General features: G+C 54.0%; 1 protein-coding gene and 1 long non-coding RNA gene across 2 annotated transcripts in view; one reads left to right on the top strand and one right to left on the bottom strand.

Annotated features, from left to right (window-relative positions):
- LOC133057882 (uncharacterized) overlaps nucleotides 1–16,873 on the bottom strand; it is a 35,652-nt gene extending 18,779 nt beyond the window's left edge. The window contains exons 1-2 of the long non-coding RNA XR_009693117.1: nucleotides 16,836–16,873; nucleotides 1,831–1,972 (exon numbers count right to left, since the gene is read on the bottom strand). This is a non-coding gene — a long non-coding RNA (uncharacterized LOC133057882). The remainder of the gene's footprint in view (nucleotides 1–1,830; nucleotides 1,973–16,835) is intronic.
- A 188-nt stretch (nucleotides 16,874–17,061) lies between these two features.
- On the top strand, nucleotides 17,062–21,449 carry SOX9 (SRY-box transcription factor 9). The gene is made up of 3 exons (XM_061144988.1): nucleotides 17,062–17,868; nucleotides 18,808–19,061; nucleotides 19,644–21,449. The coding sequence occupies exons 1-3, from the start codon at nucleotides 17,438–17,440 to the stop codon at nucleotides 20,522–20,524; spliced, it is 1,566 nt and encodes a 521-aa protein (XP_061000971.1). The 5' UTR covers nucleotides 17,062–17,437; the 3' UTR covers nucleotides 20,525–21,449.
- Nucleotides 21,450–22,048: the final 599 nt, after the last annotated feature.

Genomic DNA, 22,048 nt, shown 5'->3' with positions numbered 1-22,048 from the left:
GTGCACCCACTGGACTCCTGCAATGATCTAAAGAGGAGGGGAAGGAGTGGATGGGGGGAGGAGGAGGGATGAAGCTCAGTGGCAGTGTCCCTCCGGAGCCTGCATGCATTCATGGGAGCTCTGTTTCAGGACTTGCTTTGGGAAGGGACGCTCATGCCAAGACATCTGGTCACAGTCATCCTTCCTGGGGCCACGGACGCTCACCGCCAGCAGCTGACATGTCATCGCAGAGACGCAATCAAGGCTGGGCAAGAGGAAGAGATGATTTCAGGTGGGCTGGCAGGAGAGCCTTGTGGACGGCCGTGTTTTCTAACCTACCCACAGAACGACCTGGAGCCAAATGTTCTGCAGGCCGGGCCAGACTTTCCGACCCCACCTTGGGGGTCTGCCAGCGTCCGCTGGCTCTCTCCCCACCGTCAAGCCTTCTTGTGAAATGACTGGTGCTTCCTGCTTCCCGTCGCACCCCAGACCCAGACACGCCACCCCTGCCTGGGTCACCGCCCTACGGTTTCGTGAGAGGGAGCCAAGGGGCTCTTGAGGACACAGGAACCCCTGTTCAGATGAGGACGAAAAAAAAAAGAGCCAGGTCATCTCCCTCCCTGCTTCCCAGTTTGCTTGGCGACCTTTTTCTGCTCCCCTTCTCCCCACCCCTCACTCGTGGTCTCTTCCCGCTGGCCGCAGTTCAGCACCACATTCCAGCTTCTGTGTGTCCCCAGCCTCCCAGCGACAAGGCCACGGGGATGTTCAGAGAGGCCTGGCTCTGAGAACGTCTCATCTCCATAGACCTGTCTACCCACCTCCCACCTGCCTCCAGAGAAGCAGCCAACATTCCTCCGGTCCCACAGAGAAAGGGTGTGACTTCGATTACTCAATGAAACCTCGGAGCCAGCCTCTTATGCCCCCAAAACAATAGCGTTGTATTTTTCTTGGACTTCCTTCGTTTTGTTTGGTTTCTCCCTTGATTAGCAGAAAGAGCTCTTCTCCCACCCTCTTTTGGTGTTGTTGTTTAAACACACCAGCATAGCCCTTCTGCCAGGATCCCAACCCCCCCCCACCCCAGGCTCCAGAAGGTGAAGCCCTGGATGGTGAACTCGAGTGACGTCAACGAGCTTGAGAAATGCCGTCCGTCTCTCCCGGGCTTTCTCACACGTGGGAATGTCTCTCGGGAGCCTGCAGCCCATCTCGGATCTGTTTGTCTTGGATGCTAATCCCGGGACGCTGGGTGAGGTGTTAGTCAGACTGACCTTTCCGGTTTTCTGAGTCAGTGAAGTTAGATCACTAAGTCAGGCGCTAAGTGTTGAAAATGAAAATTGGTGTGTGGGGCAGGCCAAGGGAGTCAGGAAGGTGGGAACAAGGAGGTGAGCCATGAGCCTGACCCTCTGGTTTGGGTTGAAACAAAAAAACGCAACCTTCTATGTGCGATCAAACCCATCCTCATCAAAACGGAGTCTGATCATTTGGGATGAAGCTCATGTTACAAAGAGTCTTGTATGGACTTGACCTCTCCACACAGACACACACACACACACACACACACACAGCCTCTGAAAAGGCTACCATAAGGCTTAAGTCTCAAGGGAGCTTCCATCCATTCCCAAACAACCCAATCTCCTGGTATTCCGGGAATTTTCTGCTTAGTTGCCCGCTGAGCTCCGGAGGTCTGTTGGGTTACAAGAGATATTTACAGAGCATCTTACCTCTCACTAGGCATTTGGATCACCCACCAATTCCACCCCCAGCTCCTCTATCACGCAAACAGATCTAATGGGATAACAATGCTAATAATGCCAGCTGTTTGGTTTGGACCAGCTTTTTAAACCCAGCTCTTACCTCAGAAGTCAAAATCCCCAGTAAGCTCAAGTGGAAGCAGCTTACTCCCGTGTGTAAACAGGCAGCTGCTGAGAAGTCACCGTTTAACACGGGGAGCTCAGCTCCGCGCGCTGAGATGACTTGGAGGGTGAGATGCAGGAGGCTAGAGAGAGAGGGGACAGGTGTATCAGTCTGGCTGACTTGCGTTGTTGGACGGCAGAAACCAATACAACACGATGACGCAAACTTCCTCCAATTAAAAACAAATAAAAAAAGAAATAAAAAATATCTATGGAAACTCAGACAAGCTCTCCTTTAACAGGAGAAAACAGCCTCCTCGAGAAGCTAAGTGTTTCTCAGAAGGTCACACCACGTATTTACAGAAACACAGTGGTCACCGTGGTCTTGGATCTAGGATTATTAACTGAAAGCTATACGGAGGTGGCATTGTGTTGGTAAAAATTAGGGTTTTTTTTTTTTAATGTTTTTGGGTTGTTTGGCTGCAACGCATGTGGGATCCTAGCTTCCTGACCAGGGGTTGAACCCGCACACCCCGCGTTGGAAGGCGAAGTCTTAACCACTGGACCGCCAGGGAAGTCCCCAGACTTAGTTGTGAGGTGTAACCACCTGGGCTGACCACCTGATTAAGCGTTGTTGCCTCTGAATCTTCAGAACTCTCCTATTTCCCAAATCATCAACAAAATTTCTACTCCTCCCTCAGCAGTTCCAGTGCACAATCGGGACTGCTTTCACTTAAACGCATCAAGCAGAGCAGGTGCAACTCTTTTCAGTAAATATCTGTTGAGCAGCGATTACCTTCAAGGCATTTGCTCAAATCAGATTAAAAAAAAAAAAACAACTAAATTCGCTTGTGAAAGCAAACCATCCCTTCCATTCTCTCTGTTTTCTAAAATTCAGCAACTCCTTACATTTTTTCCCTACAATTTAGTTCTTAAGAAGAGAAAACATGATCATAAAAGGAAAGAAATTACCCCCATTTTGTTTTCTCAAAGAACGCGCATGCACGGACACACAGACACACAGACACGCACACACATCCGTATGAAATAATGGTTTGTCCAGTAAGATCTCCCTAGATGTCATGGACAGAAATACACTGGGCCTGCTAAAGTCCAAGCTGCAAGTCTGCACATTTTTTTTAAGGCTCCACAGGAAAAAAAAAAAAGAGAGAGAGAGAGAGAGAGAAGGGAAAACCCGCCAGGAGCCTAAAGAAGTCAGACCTCTTTCTATACTGCCAGGTAATTGTTAGCAGAAATCTGCTATAATAACAAGCCATTTTGAAGGAATGCTAATTCCATTCTCTCCTGCTCAGAGAAGATCCAGGGTCCGCCTTTGTTCCTAACCTGGGCAGTGTGGGGAAAATAACAATACCTTCTTTCAGCAATGGCGGGCATCGGCAAGCTAGGGCTCCTGCCGCCCCAGGTAAGAGCTGGCAGCAGAAGTGAGTGCCATCAAGGGGAAGCTGGCGTCAGATCTCGGGGTGGGGGGGTCAGCCAGGAGACCCCAGGGAAGAGGGCCAGCCTCCTGGGAGGCAGTGAGGTTTGAGGGTGTTGCGGGGGGCGCGGTGGCAGGCAGGAAGAAGGTGCCTTGCTTTCAGAAACTTAGAAAAAGGCTCTCCATGCCTTGGTGTGGATGCCAAGCCTCCAGAGTGGCAGCACCTCCAGTCTCCTCAGAAAGGGCTGCCTGCTGATGCTGTGTTTGCAGTCTGGGACTGTTTTATGTTTTATACCACTGGTTCCTTCCAAGAGTCTGAGGTTTAGGATTTGGGTGAGCTTGAGGGTTAGCTTTTCTTTCTTTCTTTTTTTTTTTTTGTAGTCCCTCTACCTTTTGATTCACAGTTTCCAATACACAAAGCACTTTATACCATCCATGGAAACCTTCGTGGCCACAGACTTAGAAAAAGACTCTGACGAGTGTCCGACCCAGGCAGAGAAAGGCAGAGGGCAGTGTCCAAGTATGTGGCACAGATGTGTTGCTTTAAAAAAAAAAAAAAAATCAGGTCCCCAAAGTGGCATTTCTTTGTGAAAAGCTGGACGGGCAAGGGCGTCAGCTGAGAAGTCAGCACAGCCTCCACGACGGGTGAAGATTTGAAGTTGCCCTTGAGTGGGTCCGTTTGGGAACCTCTGTAGCACTGGGCTAGACCTCTCTTTAGACACTTGGGAAGTGTTCATGGACTGAACATGCACTGATTTTTTAAAGGGCTGTGTGTCGCTGTTGGAACATTGAGTTTGTCATTGTTCTTGTCCCCACTAAAGATTCCCTGGCTCCCCTGAGAATGATCTGAGCTCAGGAAACATCAATAAAATGTGCAACTAAACTAACTGAGCTTTGTCGTTCTCTCAAAGTCTTCTGCCCCCGTTCTGTATCCTCTCTGGAGACAGTCCTGGGCAATCACTTTACCCACCTTCTCATTTTTCCCCAACCAATCATACAGAAACAGTTGCCTATAATTGGTTAGATAGCATCACCGACTCAATGGACATGAATCTGAGCAAACTCTGGGAGACAGTGGAGGACAGAGGAGCCTGGCGTGCTGCGGTCCATGGGGTCGCAAAGAGTCAGACACGACTTAGTGGCTAAACAATGACAAACTGCCAGAAATGAAGGCTGAGCCCAGTTGATTTCTAATCTGGCTGCTCAGGAGAACAGTTAGAGAACAGTGGGAAGGACAACAAGATGCTCAGGGAATCTCCGCTCCAAGTTTCTAAAGCATCTATCCACCTCACGCTTCTGAGAGTCAGCATCAGCTTCCTCCTTCCTTAAACCAGCATCACAACCTTTTCCCCACATGTTGTACACAACCGAGTCTTAAACACCAGTGTCTATTGTTCAAACGAAACGTGTCTGCATACAGACCAAGTTTGAACCAGAGGATTCTAATCTTGATTTCCACCCCCCCCCAAAAGATGAGTTCTCCGCAGAGAGAGAGTACCAGAGGGAAGTGAGATAGACCAGCGGGTTATCAAAATAGCCATGTTTTATGCAAAACGCAAGAAAAGACAGTGACATGCAGAAATCCCAGCGGCCCCTCTTCGCTCCAAACCATTCTCCTCCACCGACAGCCTTGCTTCGGAACCTTCATTCCCAAATCTGGATTGCCTAGCAAAACACAGAGCCTAAAGGAAATAAGGCAAGTCTAAAAAGAAATGAGGCACTGGGTAAGATGTCCCCCACTGGAGAAGAGAGGCGATGATGGCATAGCCCACCTGGTCTTCACAGTAAATGAGTTATTGAGAAAATTTATTTATTTTTATTATTTATTTTGACTGCACCGAGTCTCAGCTGACGGGATCCAGTTCCCTGACCAGGGATGGGATCCAGGCCGTGTGCATGGGAGCATGGAGTCCTAACCACTGGACTACCAGGGAAGTCACCATAAATGGTTTTTACATAGTAAGAATCCCAGGGTTGGTGTTTTTTTTTTCTTTTCTTGTTTTACTGTTGCTGTAAGTATGGGTTTTTACCACTTGACCCTAGAGCTGTAAAAGTCTGGACAAGTGAATTAACCACTCTCAGCCTCAGCTTTCTCATCTGTTAAATGGGAGAAGGAAGAAACACCGCAGAAGGTTTTCTTGGGGTGATATGGGTGATTTATCCATCCTGCCCATAACAGATTGCCAAGCACACGGTAAGGGCTCTGTAACACCTCCTCTTATTAATAAATGACCTAATGGAGGGAACTCCTGGGCCATCCAGTGTTCGAGAATCCCTGTTTCTGCTGCAGGAGACAGAGGTTTGAGCCTCGGTGGTAGATCTAAGAGTCTACATGCCATATAGCCCAAAAAAACCATGACCCGATGGAGCAAAAAAGAAAGAAAGGGGACAGGACGATGCCACGGGCCCTGCTCCTCCAGAACGATGAGGACTGCTCTGGGATGAGAGGGACGGTGCCCCCCGCGTCTGCTCAGTGGAATAAGACGATTCTGAAAACCTGGACAAGCCTGAGTCAAGGTGTAAAACGGCCGCCACCCAACCCAGAGAAGAAAGAAACCCCAATACACGTCAGAGTGAAAAGGACGGCTGTGAAATGAAGTCAGCCAAGGTGCCGCTGCTGCCAATCCAGAGACGTTCTCATGCGAAGGAGACAAAGGGGAGGGAAGGCCCACCAGGCTCAAGTCACGCTGTGTTCTCTGCTCCTCGGAGACAAAGGCGGCCGAGCCCCGATTAGGGGACAAGGGGGAAGATAAGAGCAGAGATGCGCTTCTCAGAAGAGCGGACGCCCAGCTCTTCTCCGCGTGACCTGAGAAGAGAGCCAGGGCCCAGGGAGAGCTCCCAGAGAACAGGGAGGGCGCGGGGGAGTGGGCTGCCTGGGCCAGCCTGCCCGCCGGCCTTGGAGCCACAGTTCCGTGGAGACAGCAGTGTGTGGGGTTCTGCGTGTGCCCGGCGTGCCGGGGAGGCACACGGGCAGCTGGCAAGGCAGGATCCAGCGATCTGCCTCTCCCGTTTACCGTGAGGCCTTAAGCGAGGCACAGGCTCTTTGCGGGGCTTCTGTTTCTGCCCATGAAAGAGCAGAGAGGGTAATTTCTCCCCCTCCCCGCCTCCCAGACACATCCAGGGAATAGAGCTGATGAGTGGATGTAAGGGGCACTTCAAAAGCAGAAGCAGGAAGCAGCGGCAGGGAATATTCATTAGTGGTGAAATTATTTTTTCAGTAATAGGTGAGAAGGCACAAGAGCATCTGCTTCAGAATAATGTGTGTGTGTGCTCGTGTGCGTGTGTGCATGTATGTGTGCATGTGTGTGCGTGTGTGTGAGCATGTGTGTGTGTGTGAGCATGTGTGTGTGTGTGTATGTGTGTGTGTGTATGCATGTGTGTGTACACCTGGAAGAAACAGAGACAGAGAGGATAAAGCGTGTACCCCCAGGATTCCTGTACACAGTGATTCTGCGTTTGTGAACAGGCTTCTGGAGGGAACCTGTGAAGCTGGGCTGGGTGAGTCCCCAGAGTTGCTGGTTTGGGGGTCGGGTGAAAGAGACCCCTGTGAGGATGGACGTGGACACTTGTCATGGACTGAGCAGGGACTATCCAGGCCCCAAACACACTTGGCCCATCTCCCATCAGGGTCCCCCTATGTTCTACACGGGGTGGCCTCCCACTGGCCGGAAGAGACTGTCCATCCTCTGACCCCTGACTGCATCGCCCTGCCCACCTAGCAACAAGTTTCACCCAGGGGAAGCAAAAAGTTGTGGCACTTTGACATTTACTAACTAAATAAATACCTGCTGGAATTAACTCCGCCCACCCCACCCAGGAGCCAGGGCCTAAGCTCCCCGAAGCTTAGGTTTCTCTCCTCCTCCTGTTGCTCCTTGTCCTCTCTCTCTCTCCTTCTTCCTCCAAAGAAATCACAGTTTGGAATTAGGGGCAGGGGTGGAGATGGGAGATTCTGTTTTTCAAGTGCCTTTGTTTGGGGAGAAAGTAGAGTGTTGGGTCCAAACATCACTGCAAGAGAAACCCAAGTTCCTAGACACCATACATCTACGTACACACACTTGCATTCTCTCTTGCCCTTTAAATTCCCCCCACCCCCAAAGAGGAGTAGGGGAAAGATTTGTGCTGCTGGGGCTCTGGGGACTGCAGTCCCCAGGGCGTCTGGGAGTGATTAGCTTACAGATTTCAGGTAGCTCCAGCCACACGTGCAACCCACATGACACCCCTAATTCCAGATCCTCAGCTCTCCTTCTCCAAACAAACAGCAGCGACGTTTGCAGAGGAAAGAAAATGCCTTTCTTAGGAGACCTGCAGAGGAAAGCCAGGTCATAATTGTCTGCTCTGCTCTGGACAAGCCCCCTGCCCGGCAGCCACACTGAGGCTCATCCGTGAAAAGGCTGTGCCTTGAGCTTAGAAATGCAAGCAAGCAAACCAGGAAGAGAAAAATATTTATTATCCTTGTATATTTGGGTAGCAAAGTTCAGGGGGGGTTAGAGGCTTCTGATCTGTTAATAATGATTTCAGTTTGTGGTTTGATTGTTTTCTCAGAACCTGTAAATCCAGGCCTGAAATGTATAAAGATTGCAATCTAAAAGTTTAACATCCATCACTCCAAAAATTCTCCAAAGGCATGTCTCTAACACCCTTTCCTAAGTCAGAGGGTAGGAAATTTAAGAGAGGATTCCAGAACAAGAATAGACTTCCTTGAAAGTGACACAGACAGATGTCTAGGGGACATGTTTTGACACACATAAAGATATCTCACCCAGGAAACCAAGGTGTCCTGCCATGGCCCGAGCTGGAATCTACCATTAGACATTCATTGCTGTGGCTATATTTTGGTCCTTCATTCTCTAAATGAAGGTTTATTCGGCAGAGTCTTTATGGCATACAGACTGAAGATCCAAAGAGGATTACGCTGTGTACTTGTCCTCAAGGAGATCCTAGTTTAATGGTTCGCATATCCACACAAAGGACAAATGAGAACACCAAGAGACAGGAACAAGATATTATTAAAACAGAGATAAGAGCAAATATCCATTCCTGGGAAGACATCAAGTCTTCACCGAGGGGTTAGTATATAGCCTGGATCTTTATCTCCTATTAAAGTCTGGCTACCTCTGAGACTAAGAATATGCTAAGTGTACATTCACTAAGTGTCATTCACTCCATAGTCTGAATAAGGCTCACATTTTCCCCAAGACAGCAGTAGATGAGGGCAGCTTTCATCTGAGAGAGATACCCTTCCCTGAAAAGGCAGAGGCGTGCTGCCAGAAAGGGCTGGAAGGAAGGCTCCCCTTCCCTGAGAAAAGAAACTCATGAAGATAACGAATAAGCCGATACATCAACCCAGGAAGGCTGGGTCAGTTCAACACACGAGTCACTGAGAAACAGCCAAACAACATGGACGAGACTTGAGGAGTCAGGACCACTCTCAAGAATCAGCAAGTGAAGACACATGAACAATCCTTTCTAAGGAAATTCCTAGGAAGTATTGTTTGGATTTGTTTCAGAATCAAAAGAGAATCTAGGGACTTGCCTAGAGGGCCAGTGGTCGAGACTTCACCCGCCAGGGCAGGGGCTGTGGGTTCAACCCCTGGTTGGGGAGCTAAGATCTGCATGTGCGTGCTTGCTCAATCGTGTGATTCTTTGCAACTCCACTGACTGTATAGCCCTCCAGGCTCCTCTGTCCACAGAACCTTCCAAGCAAGAATGCTGGAGTGGGTTGCCATTTCCTCCCCCAGGGAATCTTCCCGACCCAGGAATCGAACCCGAGTCTCTTGCACCTCCTGCCTTGGCAAGCCACCACCTGGGAAGCCCCAGATCCCACACGCCGTGCAGCCAATAAAAAAACCAAAACAAAACATAAAAAAAAAACCCAGAAGCAATACTGTAACAAATTCAATAAAGACTTTAAAAATGGTCAACATAAAAAAAAAAAATCTTTTTTAAAAAAGAGAGAGAATCTAGTCTTTCCTCTGAACCCATTCTTAAGCCTCAGAAGCAACCTTGCCATCACTTCCTGGTTTGTTTGACTGAAAATCAAAGTGCCCTTTGCAGGAGTGGGCCGGGGCCACCTGAGAACAAAGGGAGATGCAGGCGACAGTTCATGTCACCCTCTGCCTAACCCGTCTGGTCCTCTTGACTGATACCAGCCTAAGACTTGGCTGCTGTGGTTCTCAGGCCTCACAGGGCTGAGGGAATGAGCTTGGAGACAAATCCCACCCCCCACACATATTGCTCTGAAACCCCGCTTTCCCCAGACCTCAGTTCCTGGAGGGGAGTCAGAATCAAGAAAGCCTCCTCGGTGCCAGGAAAATAGAAAGCAATTAGTGACTTTTGCTTTAGGCAGAATCTAAAGGGGAAAAAGAAAACTTGGAGCCTCACTGAACTCCACCTCCCTGGGCCTCTCCGGAACCACAACATTCAGCCCACTCAGCGTTTGGCCCATGCCACCCTCTCCTCCCCCAGAAGATTTCTCTGCTCCTGGAAAATCATCTGGAAATTGTCATCACCACTGTGCTGGCTGGCAGATGTCCCCCAAAGAGAGAGTGAAGTGTACCACACACTACAAGGCATTTCTGGGCTTGGACCAAGAAAGTGGGTGGGGTGGGGGTGGCCCAGGCGCAGGAGACCACAGCATCGGTGGGGACAGGAGCCGGAGGTGGGCTCTGCGGAAAGAGACGGGAGCTCGGGACACCTCTCCCTTCTCCCTTGTCTTCCCCTCGGCACATGGATGGAGCAGCAAGGAGGGGACTCAGTTCCCTGTGCCCCACGTGTTCTTTCAGGACAAGAAGAAGGGAATCCAGGGCAGAGGCTGAGAGAGAAGGTCTCAGAAGGTAGCGAACCCAGAGGGCAAAGCAGCAGGGAATGGATAGAATTGAGAGGCTGATCCTGATGGAAGCCAGATCAAGAGACGCTAACAGCCAGGGTCTCAGTCTTGTCCCCTTTGGACGATCAGGCACACAGTAGGAACTTCAAGCCACGTCTGCTGAACTGATGGATGCGGGTAGCTGAAGATGGTTAAAGGTGGGCTGGCTGGGACTGAGACGACAGGTGGGAGGACAGGGAATGAAGGGTGATGGAGGGGACAGGCTGTCCCCCACCCCATGCTGTGCGTCCTGCCCCCAGAACTGCGCCCCACCTGCTGTAGGCCTGGAGACAACACTCAGGTCTGTTGACCTCATCCCTGCACAGCCTCCCAGAATCACCCACACCTCAGCCATGTGCGGAACGAGCAGCACCCGGTCAGCTGCCCAGGACCCCTTACGCGTGTAGTACGGCTGGGTGGGGGTGCGTGCAAAGTCGCTTCTGTCGTGTTCGACTCTGTGTGACCCCGTGGACCGTAGCCCACCAGGCTCCTCTGCCCATGGGATGCTCCAGGCAAGGACACTGGAGTGGGGTGCCATTTCCTCCTCCATTAGTACAGTTGAGGTTCAGACAAAAGCTGGGTTCAGGGCTTCCTCACAGGTCAGGCCTCTGGGGGCAGCAAGGCTGGGCAGGAGAGCAGACCCTGGAGGCAGAGGTTGAATGCCAGCGTAGAGCATCTGAGCCAAGCCCACCCACCCCGCCTCCCTCTCCTCTCGGAGCCAGAATCTTCTCGCGATCAGACCCCACTTTTCTTCTAGCTCCTGAGGACAAACTGCCAGGCAGGGGATGCCTCCTCCACTCCCAGAAAGTGAGCATGTAAGGAAAAGGTCCCTTCAGGTAGGGCTTTCTGAGTCTACTGGTCCCTTTTGAAGAATAGTAAGTACCTCAATGTTCGCATCTCTAGCGAGCCTGCCCCTAAGTTATCCAGGAAACTGCTGTATGTCACTGCCTTGCGTGTGGATGTGGAAGGGGATGAGGCCAAAAAGACAGCCCTCTTCTGCCAACGAAGCCGACAGCTTTGTGAGCTTTAGGGGCACCAGCAGGAAACTAGTTTCTGCAACCACTCCTGCCTTGTCCAGGCTGTCGGGCCTTCTCTCATGTTTCCTCCGACCTAGAACTTGGGGGAGCAGCAGGTTCCAGCCTGACTCACTGTGACAGAAACAACCTGCACTTGCCCATTATATGTAAACACATGTTGTCCTAAAGACAGAGTCACTGACACCGTGAGATTTTTCTGGGTCTCAATAATGTAAAGGAGGGGCACACACACACAAAAAAGAAAGAAAACAACAAAAACCAAAAGAAAACCTGTTCCTCTCATCTAAGGCAGGTCAAATTTCACATTCATTAAAAAAAAAGTGGGGGGGATTTAAGAGTTTATTTATTCCTTTTACACGAGTGAGAGGGCCTTGGGAGAAAAATGTCGTAGAGAGAAGTGGGGGGGAAAGAATGAAAGTGCTTTCTCAAAATGCCTCATCTGCCTATTGGAAGCTGGGAAAGAGAGGACAGAGAGACAGCCCTTGCCTCTCCCTTGAACCAAACCCCCAGAGGCAATGTGGTCATAATGCTGCCGGCCTCCTCTGCCTGCTTGCTTGCAGACAGCGCGCAAACCAAGAAATTAATCTGAAATAAACAATGACAAGGCAGGAAGCCGAGAGCATCGCCAGGTTCCCTGTGGCCCCCACTTGACGACACCCCGGGGCTGTTTAAGCAGGGGGCTCTCCGTCCGCCCACCCTCTGCAGTTTTCGCGACGTCACAGCGCCCACGGAGAACCACCAGCGTCAATATGTCACTCCAGGATAATCCGAAAGCTGGGGACTGACTTCATGGCTTTGGCCTTCCCGGGGCCCTGGGGTGGAAGGCGCTCCGGCAGCCGCCTGAGCTAGACCAGAGGGCTGGCGACCCAGCTTGATCGGCTGCCAGAGAGCCCGGCTCACGCCACTCTGCATCAGCATCGCATCAGAAGAAGCCTGGGCCCCCTGGAACCTACAGGTTCCAGAAACCAGGGCGATGTGATGTGCCCCGGGCATCCGGTCCTGCTGAGATAGAAAAGGATTGCGAGAAAGACACAAGATCATTTGTCTTAAATTCTGGCAGTCACCTTCAGAATTGTGTAATAATACCATTTCGCCCTTTTCCTAGGTTGGATGGAGACAGCCCCCCTCCCCTTGCCCCATTCATGCAGATCTGAACTAATCTGATGTCCCAGCTACTACGAGGACATCTCGGAAGGAGCAGCTGGGTAGAGGCCCTGCAGAGTGAGATGAAGCCCTCATTCTACAGCTCCAGTTCCCTTTGGGAAATTGTTCAAAACTACTGAGAATCTCAGCTGTTTTCTGTCAGTTCTCTCCCCGGAACTAAAGACACCCTAAACTGAAAGGGGACCCCAGGGGAGGCAGGTGGGACTCTGTGACCTACAGGGGAAATGCTTGGAGTGAAGGGAGCGCCCTGACCCCTGCGGAGTCCAGGGCAAAGGAGGAACCACTTCCTCCAGCGGTGGTTTTATTTGTATTTTTAAATCAGCAAGGCAAAAGCACTTTCAGCTGAAAATGCCCGAGAGATTTTTTTTTAAGAGGGAAATTGTGGAGGGACGAACACACACACACAGTCCTACGAAGTTTCCCGTGGGCCATCCTAGAGAAGCCTGGAAGGAATCCACACAATGCCCTTCTCCCTGGTACCTTGACTAAAAACAGATATTTTCGAAAAAGGAAGGTTAAAAAAAGCGAGCCAGCACACTCCCTTTGGAAGCAAAGTCCCTCTGGGGCCACGGCCCGGACGTCCCCACTGCCAGCTCTCCCCTCCTCTCCCCCTCGGACTCTCAGCCAGCCCCGGAGTAGCCAGCTCGCCCAGTCTGTCTCGCTTTGGCTCGGTCCCCGCGCCCCCTGGGCGCCGAGCGCGTTTGCAGCCGCCGCTGCCCCCAGGGCGGGTCGCGTCACCCGGAGCAGGGGGACGGGTTCCTCCCTTCCCGCGACACTTCCCGTTCACCGCACCCCGCTTTCTTTTGGAAAAGGGGGGGGGACTGAAAAGCCCCCTTCTCGGCCTGCAGTTTTAGGGGCTCCGGGATGCTCCAATCTTGGCGACACAGATCGGATCACCTCCCCGAGCAGGGCGCCCGTTTGGGGAGAAACGCACAGCGACTAACACACAAGCGCGGGCGTTTTGGGACGTGCGGCCGGTAGCTCTGGAGGCCTGCGAGGTGCAAAGGTCACTTTCTCTGGCCTGCCCACAGATATTCACTGCGCCCCGACGAAACCGTCTGGGACTTCCCTTTTCCCTCCTGCTGGGGCCGCGCAGCCCGGCGCTCGTCCTGAGACAAGCTTACCTGCGGCTCCTTTGCAAAGAGAACTGGTGTCCCTCGCGAACTGGGGAGACCGGCAAGCCGGCTCGGGCCCCGGTGAAACAGTGCTAAAAACGAGGATCCGCAGGCCGCCCAGGGAGGGCGCCAGGGCCTGAGGGTCCCGCCAGGGGCTGGGCTCTTTCACCTCAAGGGAACCCGGCCAGGGATGCTGGCGGAGGGCAGGGGCATCCCTCGTCCCCGGCACTTCTGCAGAAAACACTGCCCTGGGCAGAGAGACGCGGGAGAAGCTGCCGTTCGCATCCCCACCAGTTAGTTTTATTTTCCCCCCACCCAGGACCTGCCTGCCTGCAGAAAATGGTTTGGACTCCACTTTGGCCAAGGAATTTTAGAGAGGGAGGTCGCGGTCCTTAGTCCCCCCTCCCCCACCGCGCAGGCAAAAGGTAGCCCCCTCCGTCCACACGGCCCACCCCCACCGGAGACAGAGCCCCCCCCTCCCCGCGCCCAGGCGCACGGAATGCGCTCCACGCCAGCTACGCTGGGCTCCTGCCTGGCTCCCGCGTAGACGCGGAGGGGGAACGGCCGCCCGGGCTGGGGAAATTGAGCCCGGCGCCGGCCACGGACGCCGAGAGAGCGGGAGGTGGGGCGTATCCCAGACCTCGGTTTCCCGAGGGATCCGCTCGCACCGGGAGTGTCGGCTCCCGGCCGCAGACCTCGCGGCGTTGCCTCCCTCGCGGGCGGGACCCGAATGCGCGCCTTGTATTGGGGGCAGTGCGGCCCAGCGCTCGCCCCTTCTGCTCCGTCTGCGGCCCCCGGTCTCCTTCAGCCCCCGACCCCCACCCCCAGGCAGAACGCTCTAGCTCAAACTGGATCGACAGCCTCAGTTTCTCCATCTGCAACCGGAATATTGTGAACGGGTTTCTTTCCCTCGGGTTCTCTCTGACTCAGGGGCTCTGGTGGGGGCTACGAGCCTTCTTCCTTGGGCAGCTCAGAAAGGTCAACCTGCGACCCGGAGAGAGTCACCCCCCCACCCCCAGCGAACCAAGTCCCCGCATGGAGGCGGGTGGGGTGGGGGGTGGGCACCCACCGGAGCCTCCTGCAGAGATGCGAAACCGCCCTCCCCACTAACTGATCCATGATGCCCACGCGCCAGAATCGGCCTGGTCCTGGCACTCCGAGACGCTTGGCACCTTGGAGCTGGGGGTCCTTGCGGTTTCAGTGTTCCCGTTCTGGGCAGAACAGAAACGTCAGGCATCTCAAATGCCTGACTATAGAAGACACATCTCCCAGTTCCCCTCGCTGGGCTGCCCAGAGGTGGACCTGCATGGGAGGACATATCGGATAGGAATTCCTGCGGAGAGAAATCTCTGCAGCGGGGCAGCCTTGACTGAGTGAAACACACCACCCCCTACCACCACCATCTCAGTTTCCCTGCAGTTTCTGAGAGTTAAGACAGTTTCTGGGCTTTTGGCGCCCTCTCTGGATGCAGCTAAAAATTGCAGCCCGTTTTTAAAACCAACTGTTTATCCTAAGCTTTCAAAAAAGATACAAAAATATTGGTATGGAACAAACAGAAGGGGATACAGATCTATAGCTTACAATTTTAAATTCTATGCATTACATAGCTCCTATTACATTATCACATTAAAATATATGTTTAAACGTAAGTATTTATCTTGACAAATATTTAGTGAAATATTACCCAAAAAAAGTCACAGTCGTCTTCACTGCCTTCATGCCAGTAAACATGGGAATTACAATACAATGCAATTAAATACAGACGGCCCGGCTAAAGCTTCTACCCGAAGTTCTGGTCTCTGAGTCCCCTCTTGGGTCAGGTGTCTTGAGATTGTACTAACAACTCCCCCCTCCCTAGGACCCAGATATCAGTCCCGACTAAGCGGGACTTTTTCTCCTAAGAAAGGACGGAGTTGTTCTTATGCTTTCCCAGCGTATTCACGCGGCCAGGAATACAAGGCTGTTGTACCTTGTCTCTTAAAGGGGTAAACAAGCTATAGAGTACCAGACATGTCCACTTGTAAGTTACAATCGTTTAAAAAGTAAATACTGTTTCACAGTTTTGTAACTGGCTACCTTCTGAAGAGTTCCATTTCCTGTAACAAATGTCCAGTTCTTCAGAAGAAATGGAAATGTCAGGGAAAAAAAAAATTCTCCAAGGAAAACATTCTTTGAAATCTTGTACTAGTGTCCACAGTTTGCAAATTAGAAATAAGAAGTCTTTGCTATGAAGAGGGATGATTCACCGTAACAATAATTTAATTCGGAGGCGAACACTGGCGAGAGCCAGAAGGAGAAGGGGGCAGGTATTTAGAAGTGAGTTTTCCGCCGTTCTGTTGTGCGTTTGTGATTCTCAACACACGGAACCTGCAGGCGACTAAGATTTTTCTTCCCTCTCAAAACACAGAGCCAGCTAAGCAGTTCGTGTAAACACAAAAGTTGTGCTCAAATCACACTTGAAACACATCAGCGACACCCCCACAGCCCTGACCAGGACTTCCGAATGTCTGCAAGTCAGAGGATCCGACTAAAGTCAGGACCACAGGCGCTTCGCCGCTCCAGGTGTTTTTGTAGGGGGGGGGGGGGGGGGGAGGTGAAAGCAGGCAAGAAGCAGGACTCCACCAAAATGGAGTGTTTTGTCTGCGGTGGAACCCATTTGTTTTGGCTTTTTCAAACCCAGTGACGGGCCTCGGCCTCCAGGCCCAGCACAACCACGTTCGCCAAGTTCGGTTTCTGAAAGCCAGAGCAGTAAGCGAACTCTCTCCACGGGTAACTCTGCTCAAGTTCTGATTCGGCCAGAGGTGAAAGGCAGAACCTCGGGACGGTCGCCCTGTCACTGAGCCGCGCGGCGGGGTGCGGGCTGGGGGGACAGGGGGGCTGGAGAAGAACTAAGTCAGAGTTCAAGGTCTAAGAGGCGCGGGCCGGCTCCCGCGACTGCGCGGGGCTCCGGCGTCGCCGCGGCCGCCGGCGCGCGCGGGGCACTTCGCTGTGGTTTTCATTGATTCTCTTTGCACCGAGCGCAGCCGAGTCCCGACCAGCCGCACGGGCCCCGGCGAACCAGAGCATGTTCGTCTATTTATACGAATTATTACAGAGGAACGGCGGACGTTGAGTCACCAAAACATTTGCTTCAAAAGACAATTTCTAAGCACTTTCGGAGGAGGCAGGCTCCAGGCGCGGAAACTGGGCTAGGAGTTAAGGAAGGAGCAGGAACGATAGCTTTTCGAATACTGCAAACCCAGTTAAGTCCCCGGGACCGCGGAGAAAACTGAACAGAAATGCTTGTGGGTGGGGACAAATCCTAGTACACACACACACACACACACACACACAAAGATTCGCGCAGAGACGGCACCGAATTCTGATATTAAGAGAGGACGGCAAACTTACACACTTGGAAGTCCCGGGTCCCCCGCCTTCCCCGGTGCACCCCCCCCCCAAACCCCCGCGGGACCAGAGGCTGCATCGCCTCCCCGCTCCTCCCCTCTCCTCTCGTCACCCTGCCCAGCGCCACAGTCCTCCCCCCCCCCCCCAAATCGGGCCCAATCAGCTGCCTGCCAACCCCTCAAATGCCGCGCTGTGATTGGCCCTTGTATTTATTAAAGAGCCGCTGGACTGGGAGTTGGAGAGCGCAGAGCGGAGATTGAAACTGACCTGGAACTTCAGTGGCGCCGAGACTTGCCAGTTTCACTCCAGGAACTTTTCTTTGCAGGAGGGAGGAGAGAAGGGGTGCAATCGCCCCCGCTTTCTGCTCTCTCTTCCCCTCCTCCTCTCCAGTTCGCCTTCCCCCACTTGGAGCGGGCAGCTGCGGGCTGGCCCCCGCGCGCCTTCCTAAACGCTCGTCCCTGCGGCCGAGTGACGCGCCAGGCTCCCCGGGAGCTGCTCGCCCCGCGCCCGGGCCGCCGAGGGGAGAGGAGCCCGCGCCTCGAGTGCCCGAGCCGCCGCGGCTTCTCGCCTTTCCCGGCCACCCGCCCCCTGCCCCGGGCCTGCGTATGAATCTCCTGGACCCCTTCATGAAGATGACCGACGAGCAGGAGAAGGGCCTGTCCGCCGCCCCTAGCCCCACCATGTCCGAGGACTCGGCGGGCTCGCCCTGCCCTTCGGGCTCCGGCTCCGACACCGAGAACACGCGGCCCCAGGAGAACACGTTCCCCAAGGGCGAGCCGGACCTGAAGAAGGAGAGCGAGGAGGACAAGTTCCCCGTGTGCATCCGCGAGGCCGTCAGCCAGGTGCTGAAGGGCTACGACTGGACGCTGGTGCCCATGCCGGTGCGCGTCAACGGCTCGAGCAAGAACAAGCCGCACGTCAAGCGGCCCATGAACGCCTTCATGGTGTGGGCGCAGGCGGCGCGCAGGAAGCTGGCCGACCAGTACCCGCACCTGCACAACGCCGAGCTCAGCAAGACGCTGGGCAAGCTCTGGAGGTAGTGCGGGCGGGCGCGGCGGGGTGGGCTCCGCGGCGGCGGGGGGCGCTGGCCCGGACGGTCTCTCCGCGCCCCGCCTCCCCGCGGGAGGGGGTCGCCGGTCCCTCCGCAGGCTTGGGGCGGGGGCGGGGGGGCGAGAGGCGGGGAGGGTTGGCGGAGTGGGGTGCGGGGACGAGGTGTCACTTGGCTGAGAGTTTGACCGAGTTCTTGGATTGCTCTTGGGGAAATGGGGGAGGGGTAGGTGGGGCGGGGGGGGGGGCAGGTCGCAGAGGAGGGGAGGACACTCGCAGGGGACGCGGTGGGACCGGCTGCCAGCCTCATCTCCTGCCGCCCACTGTGAAGGCCAATCCCAAGTGGGGGCTGCGGTGGCAATAGAAGTGTGCCGCCCCCTCCCTCGACCTGCGCTCGCCCTTCGCCCACCGGGATGGTATGCGGGGGGACGGGGGGTGGCAAACCAAGGCCTGAGGGTCCCCTGGCAGGAAGCGTACGGGGTGGGGGATGGGGTTGGAAGCTGCTGGAAATAGGTGGGTGCCCTGTGTGTGTTAGCGGGCGGGGGTGGGGTGGGGTTCCAGGAGCAGCTTCTTGCAGATTAAGTGGTTTTTTAGAAAATGTTCAGAGGGTGTTGCGGACGGAAGCGGGGCGGGTAAATATCCAGTAGCAAAGGCCCGGAGAGCGGGAGCTATTTTCATCCGCAGGGTTTCCAAAATAGAAGAGAAGGGGAGAGGGCGGGGCGGGGCGGGGAGGGACCGCTCAGGTCGCACCAAGAGGACGAAGTTTTGCGGTTTTTGTTTTTTCAAAGAAAAGCGGTGAGCTGCAGTCTCGGCTGGCAGGCAGGGAGGCGGGGGTCACTGTTAGGATGCCGCGGGGTGGGGGTCGCCTCCGGGTCTCGCCGACCTGCTAGCTCAAGCCCCTCTCTCTTTCTCCCCGCGCCGCCCCCAGACTGCTGAACGAGAGCGAGAAGCGGCCGTTCGTGGAGGAGGCGGAGCGGCTACGCGTGCAGCACAAGAAGGATCACCCGGACTACAAGTACCAGCCGCGCCGGAGGAAGTCGGTGAAGAACGGCCAGGCGGAGGCCGAGGAGGCCCCGGAGCAGACGCACATCTCGCCCAACGCCATCTTCAAGGCGCTGCAGGCCGACTCGCCGCACTCCTCCTCTGGCATGAGTGAGGTGCACTCCCCCGGCGAGCACTCGGGTGAGCCTCCCCCCGCCCCCGGGCCGAGCCGCCAGACCCCCCCCCCGGGCAGCCCGCCCCCCGCCCCCCAGACACCCGGGAGGTTCTGCTTAGGGACCAGGCGCTCCCCGAGGAGGGAGACAAACTAAGCCCTGCGCCCATTCGCCCAGTTCTCCTCCCCTCCCTGCGCAGGACCCCAGGGCCCCACGAAGTCCCTGGACACACACAACACACCCCCTAATCCTTGCATCCTAACAGATTAATTTTTATTGCAAGGCAAAATGCCTTTACAGCTTTACCGGCCTTCTCCCCTTTTTCTCTTTGCTCCCCCGCCCCAAAAGCACACACAGGGCTTTTCTACAAGTAGCAATGTGGTCTTCCGGACCCTCCGGGGCCTTGGACCCTCCTCCCCTGATAAAAGGGGGCTGCCGAGTGTGTACCGGCGGGTTAATCATTCTGCGCCTTATCTCGGGCGCAGCGCGCCTACCTCGCGGATGCGGGGAGGGAGGGTGGGTAGGTGCGCCCCCCACCCCCACCCCGGGACCAGAGCCTCCGCGCAGCCGTGGTTGATGGCCCTGTGCTTCCTCTCTCTCCGTCCCGCAGGGCAATCCCAGGGTCCACCGACGCCCCCCACTACCCCCAAAACTGACGTGCAGCCAGGCAAGGCCGACCTGAAGCGGGAGGGGCGCCCCCTGCCAGAGGGGGGCCGGCAGCCCCCCATCGACTTCCGCGACGTGGACATCGGCGAGCTGAGCAGCGACGTCATCTCCAACATGGAGACCTTCGACGTCCACGAGTTCGACCAGTACCTGCCGCCCAACGGGCACCCGGGGGTGCCGGCCACGCACGGCCAGGTCACCTACACGGGCAGCTACGGCGTGAGCAGCACGGCGGCCAGCCCGGCGGGCGCGGGCCACGTGTGGATGTCCAAGCAGCAGGCGCCGCCGCCGCCCCCGCAGCAGCCGCCGCCGCCCCCGCCGCAGCCGGCCCCGCCGCAGGCGCCCCCGCAGCCGCCGCCGCCGCCGCCGCAAGCCGCCCCGCCGCAGCCCGCCCCGCCGCAGGCGCCCCCGCAGCAGCCGCCGCCGCCGGCGCACGCGCTGGGCGCGCTGGGCAGCGAGCCGGGCGCGGCGCAGCGAACGCACATCAAGACGGAGCAGCTGAGCCCGAGCCACTACAGCGAGGCGCAGCAGCACTCGCCGCAGCAGGTCGCCTACAGCCCCTTCAGCCTCCCGCACTACGGCCCCGCCTACCCGCCCATCACGCGCGCGCAGTACGACTACAGCGACCCCCAGAGCTCGGGCGCCTACTACAGCCACGCGGCGGGCCAGGGCTCCGGCCTCTACTCCACCTTCAGCTACATGAGCCCGGCGCAGCGGCCCATGTACACGCCCATCGCCGACACCTCGGGGGTGCCCTCCATCCCCCAGACCCACAGCCCGCAGCACTGGGAACAGCCGGTGTACACACAGCTCACCAGACCCTGAGAAGAGCTCGCCCGGGGCGGGGGCCGCGAGGCTGGCCGTGATGATCGCAGAAAGAACCGAAGAAACAAACGCGCGACCCTTTGGACATTTTTTTTTTTTTTTTCTTCTCTCTCTCTCTCTCTCTCTTTTTTTGTTTTTTTTTTTAAAGACACGTTAACGCTGAAGGCGACTCGGACGCAGATCCCAAGACACTAAACGTTGAGCTATCCAGACGCATCACCGCCTTGTCGTTAGACCGGTGGCCAGCTCACTCTTGGCTAGAATGGACCGGCGGAACCGACGCCGGAACTGGACTGGAAACCTTCAAAGCGGGCGTGGAGGACGATGGAGATTCTCTCGTGTGACCAACTTTGCTCAGTTCTCTCTGCCTGTTTGGACTTCGTAATTATTTTTTAGCAGTAATTAAAGAAAAAGAAAGTCCTCTGTGAGGAATATTCTCTATTTTAAATATTTTTTAGTATGTACTGTGTATGATTCATTACCATTTTGAGGGGATTTATACATATTTTTAGATAAAAAGAATTAAATGCTCTTATTTTTCCAACAGCTAAAACTAGTTTGAACAGCGTGCCCTAGCTTTTCTTGCAGCCAGAGTATTTTTGTACAGATTTGCTTTCTCTTACAAACAAACAAAGGAACGAAAAAACAGCAAAAAAAAAAAAAAAGAAGAAAAAAAAAAAAGGATGTGTGTTATATTAACCTGCAGAAGCCGCAGATTTGTGTTACTGGGCAGTTTGGGGAGGGTGAGCTTTGCTTAACTCCTCAGGCTTTCCAATTCAAGGAAAAGTTGCCTTAGAAAGAAAAATCAAGGCCTTATTTTGCAAAGACAGAAGTAAACAATAGTCTAGAGACTATTGCGTGAGCATCTGGTAAGCTTTATCATATATATGTTTTTTAAGCAAGAAAAAAAAAAAGCCACCTTAAAGCCTTAAAACCATGCTGCTGGAAAATTCTTGCCCCCTCTTTGAGTGCATTTCTTCCTGTATTTGCTTGTTCGCCACAATCTTAAGCAGCAGAAGGCAAGCAAAGGAGACGAAATCTGTCTGGGGACTGCTTCAGCAGCCAATAAGTGCCCCAGCACACTGCCCCCAGGTCGCCTGCCCCGGCCCCATGTGGAATACAGATGCTAGAATCCTCTCACTAACACTATCACCTGTGCCTCTCTGAACACCAGCAGTTAACCTTCAAGACATTCCACGTGCTAAAATTATTTATTTTGTAAGGAGAGGTTTTAATGAAAAACAACAACAAAAAAAATCTCCCTCTTTTTTTTTTTTATTTTTTAAATTTACCTTCTTTAAAATAGGTTATTGCAGCCGTCCTCAAAGGGTATGGTCATCTGTTGTTAAATTATGTCCTTAACTGTAACCAGTTTTTTTTTTTTTATTTATCTCTTTAATCTTTTTTTTTTATTAAAAGTTTCTTTGGATTCCTTGTCCTAGATTTGTATAAATGCCTTTTTTGTCCTTTTTTTTTTTTCCTTTCCTCTTTGTTGTTTTGTTGAAAACAAACTGGAAACGTGTT

This window comes from Dama dama, chromosome 5 (genome assembly GCF_033118175.1).
Source record: "Dama dama isolate Ldn47 chromosome 5, ASM3311817v1, whole genome shotgun sequence".
In the NCBI taxonomy this organism is placed as follows: domain Eukaryota; kingdom Metazoa; phylum Chordata; class Mammalia; order Artiodactyla; family Cervidae; genus Dama; species Dama dama.
Note: the sequence above shows the minus strand (reverse complement) of the source record. Positions and strands in the feature narration are given on the sequence as shown.

What these genes read in the sequence shown, in the direction of transcription:
- SOX9 (XM_061144988.1), top strand. Translation starts at nt 17,438, where the DNA reads ATGAATCTCCTGGACCCCTTCATGAAGATGACCGACGAGCAGGAGAAG. An exon ending in ACGCTGGGCAAGCTCTGGAG is followed by an intron (nt 17,869 to 18,807) that starts GTAGTGCGGGCG and finishes CGCCGCCCCCAG; the next exon opens with ACTGCTGAACGAGAGCGAGA. An exon ending in CTCCCCCGGCGAGCACTCGG is followed by an intron (nt 19,062 to 19,643) that starts GTGAGCCTCCCC and finishes TCCGTCCCGCAG; the next exon opens with GGCAATCCCAGGGTCCACCG.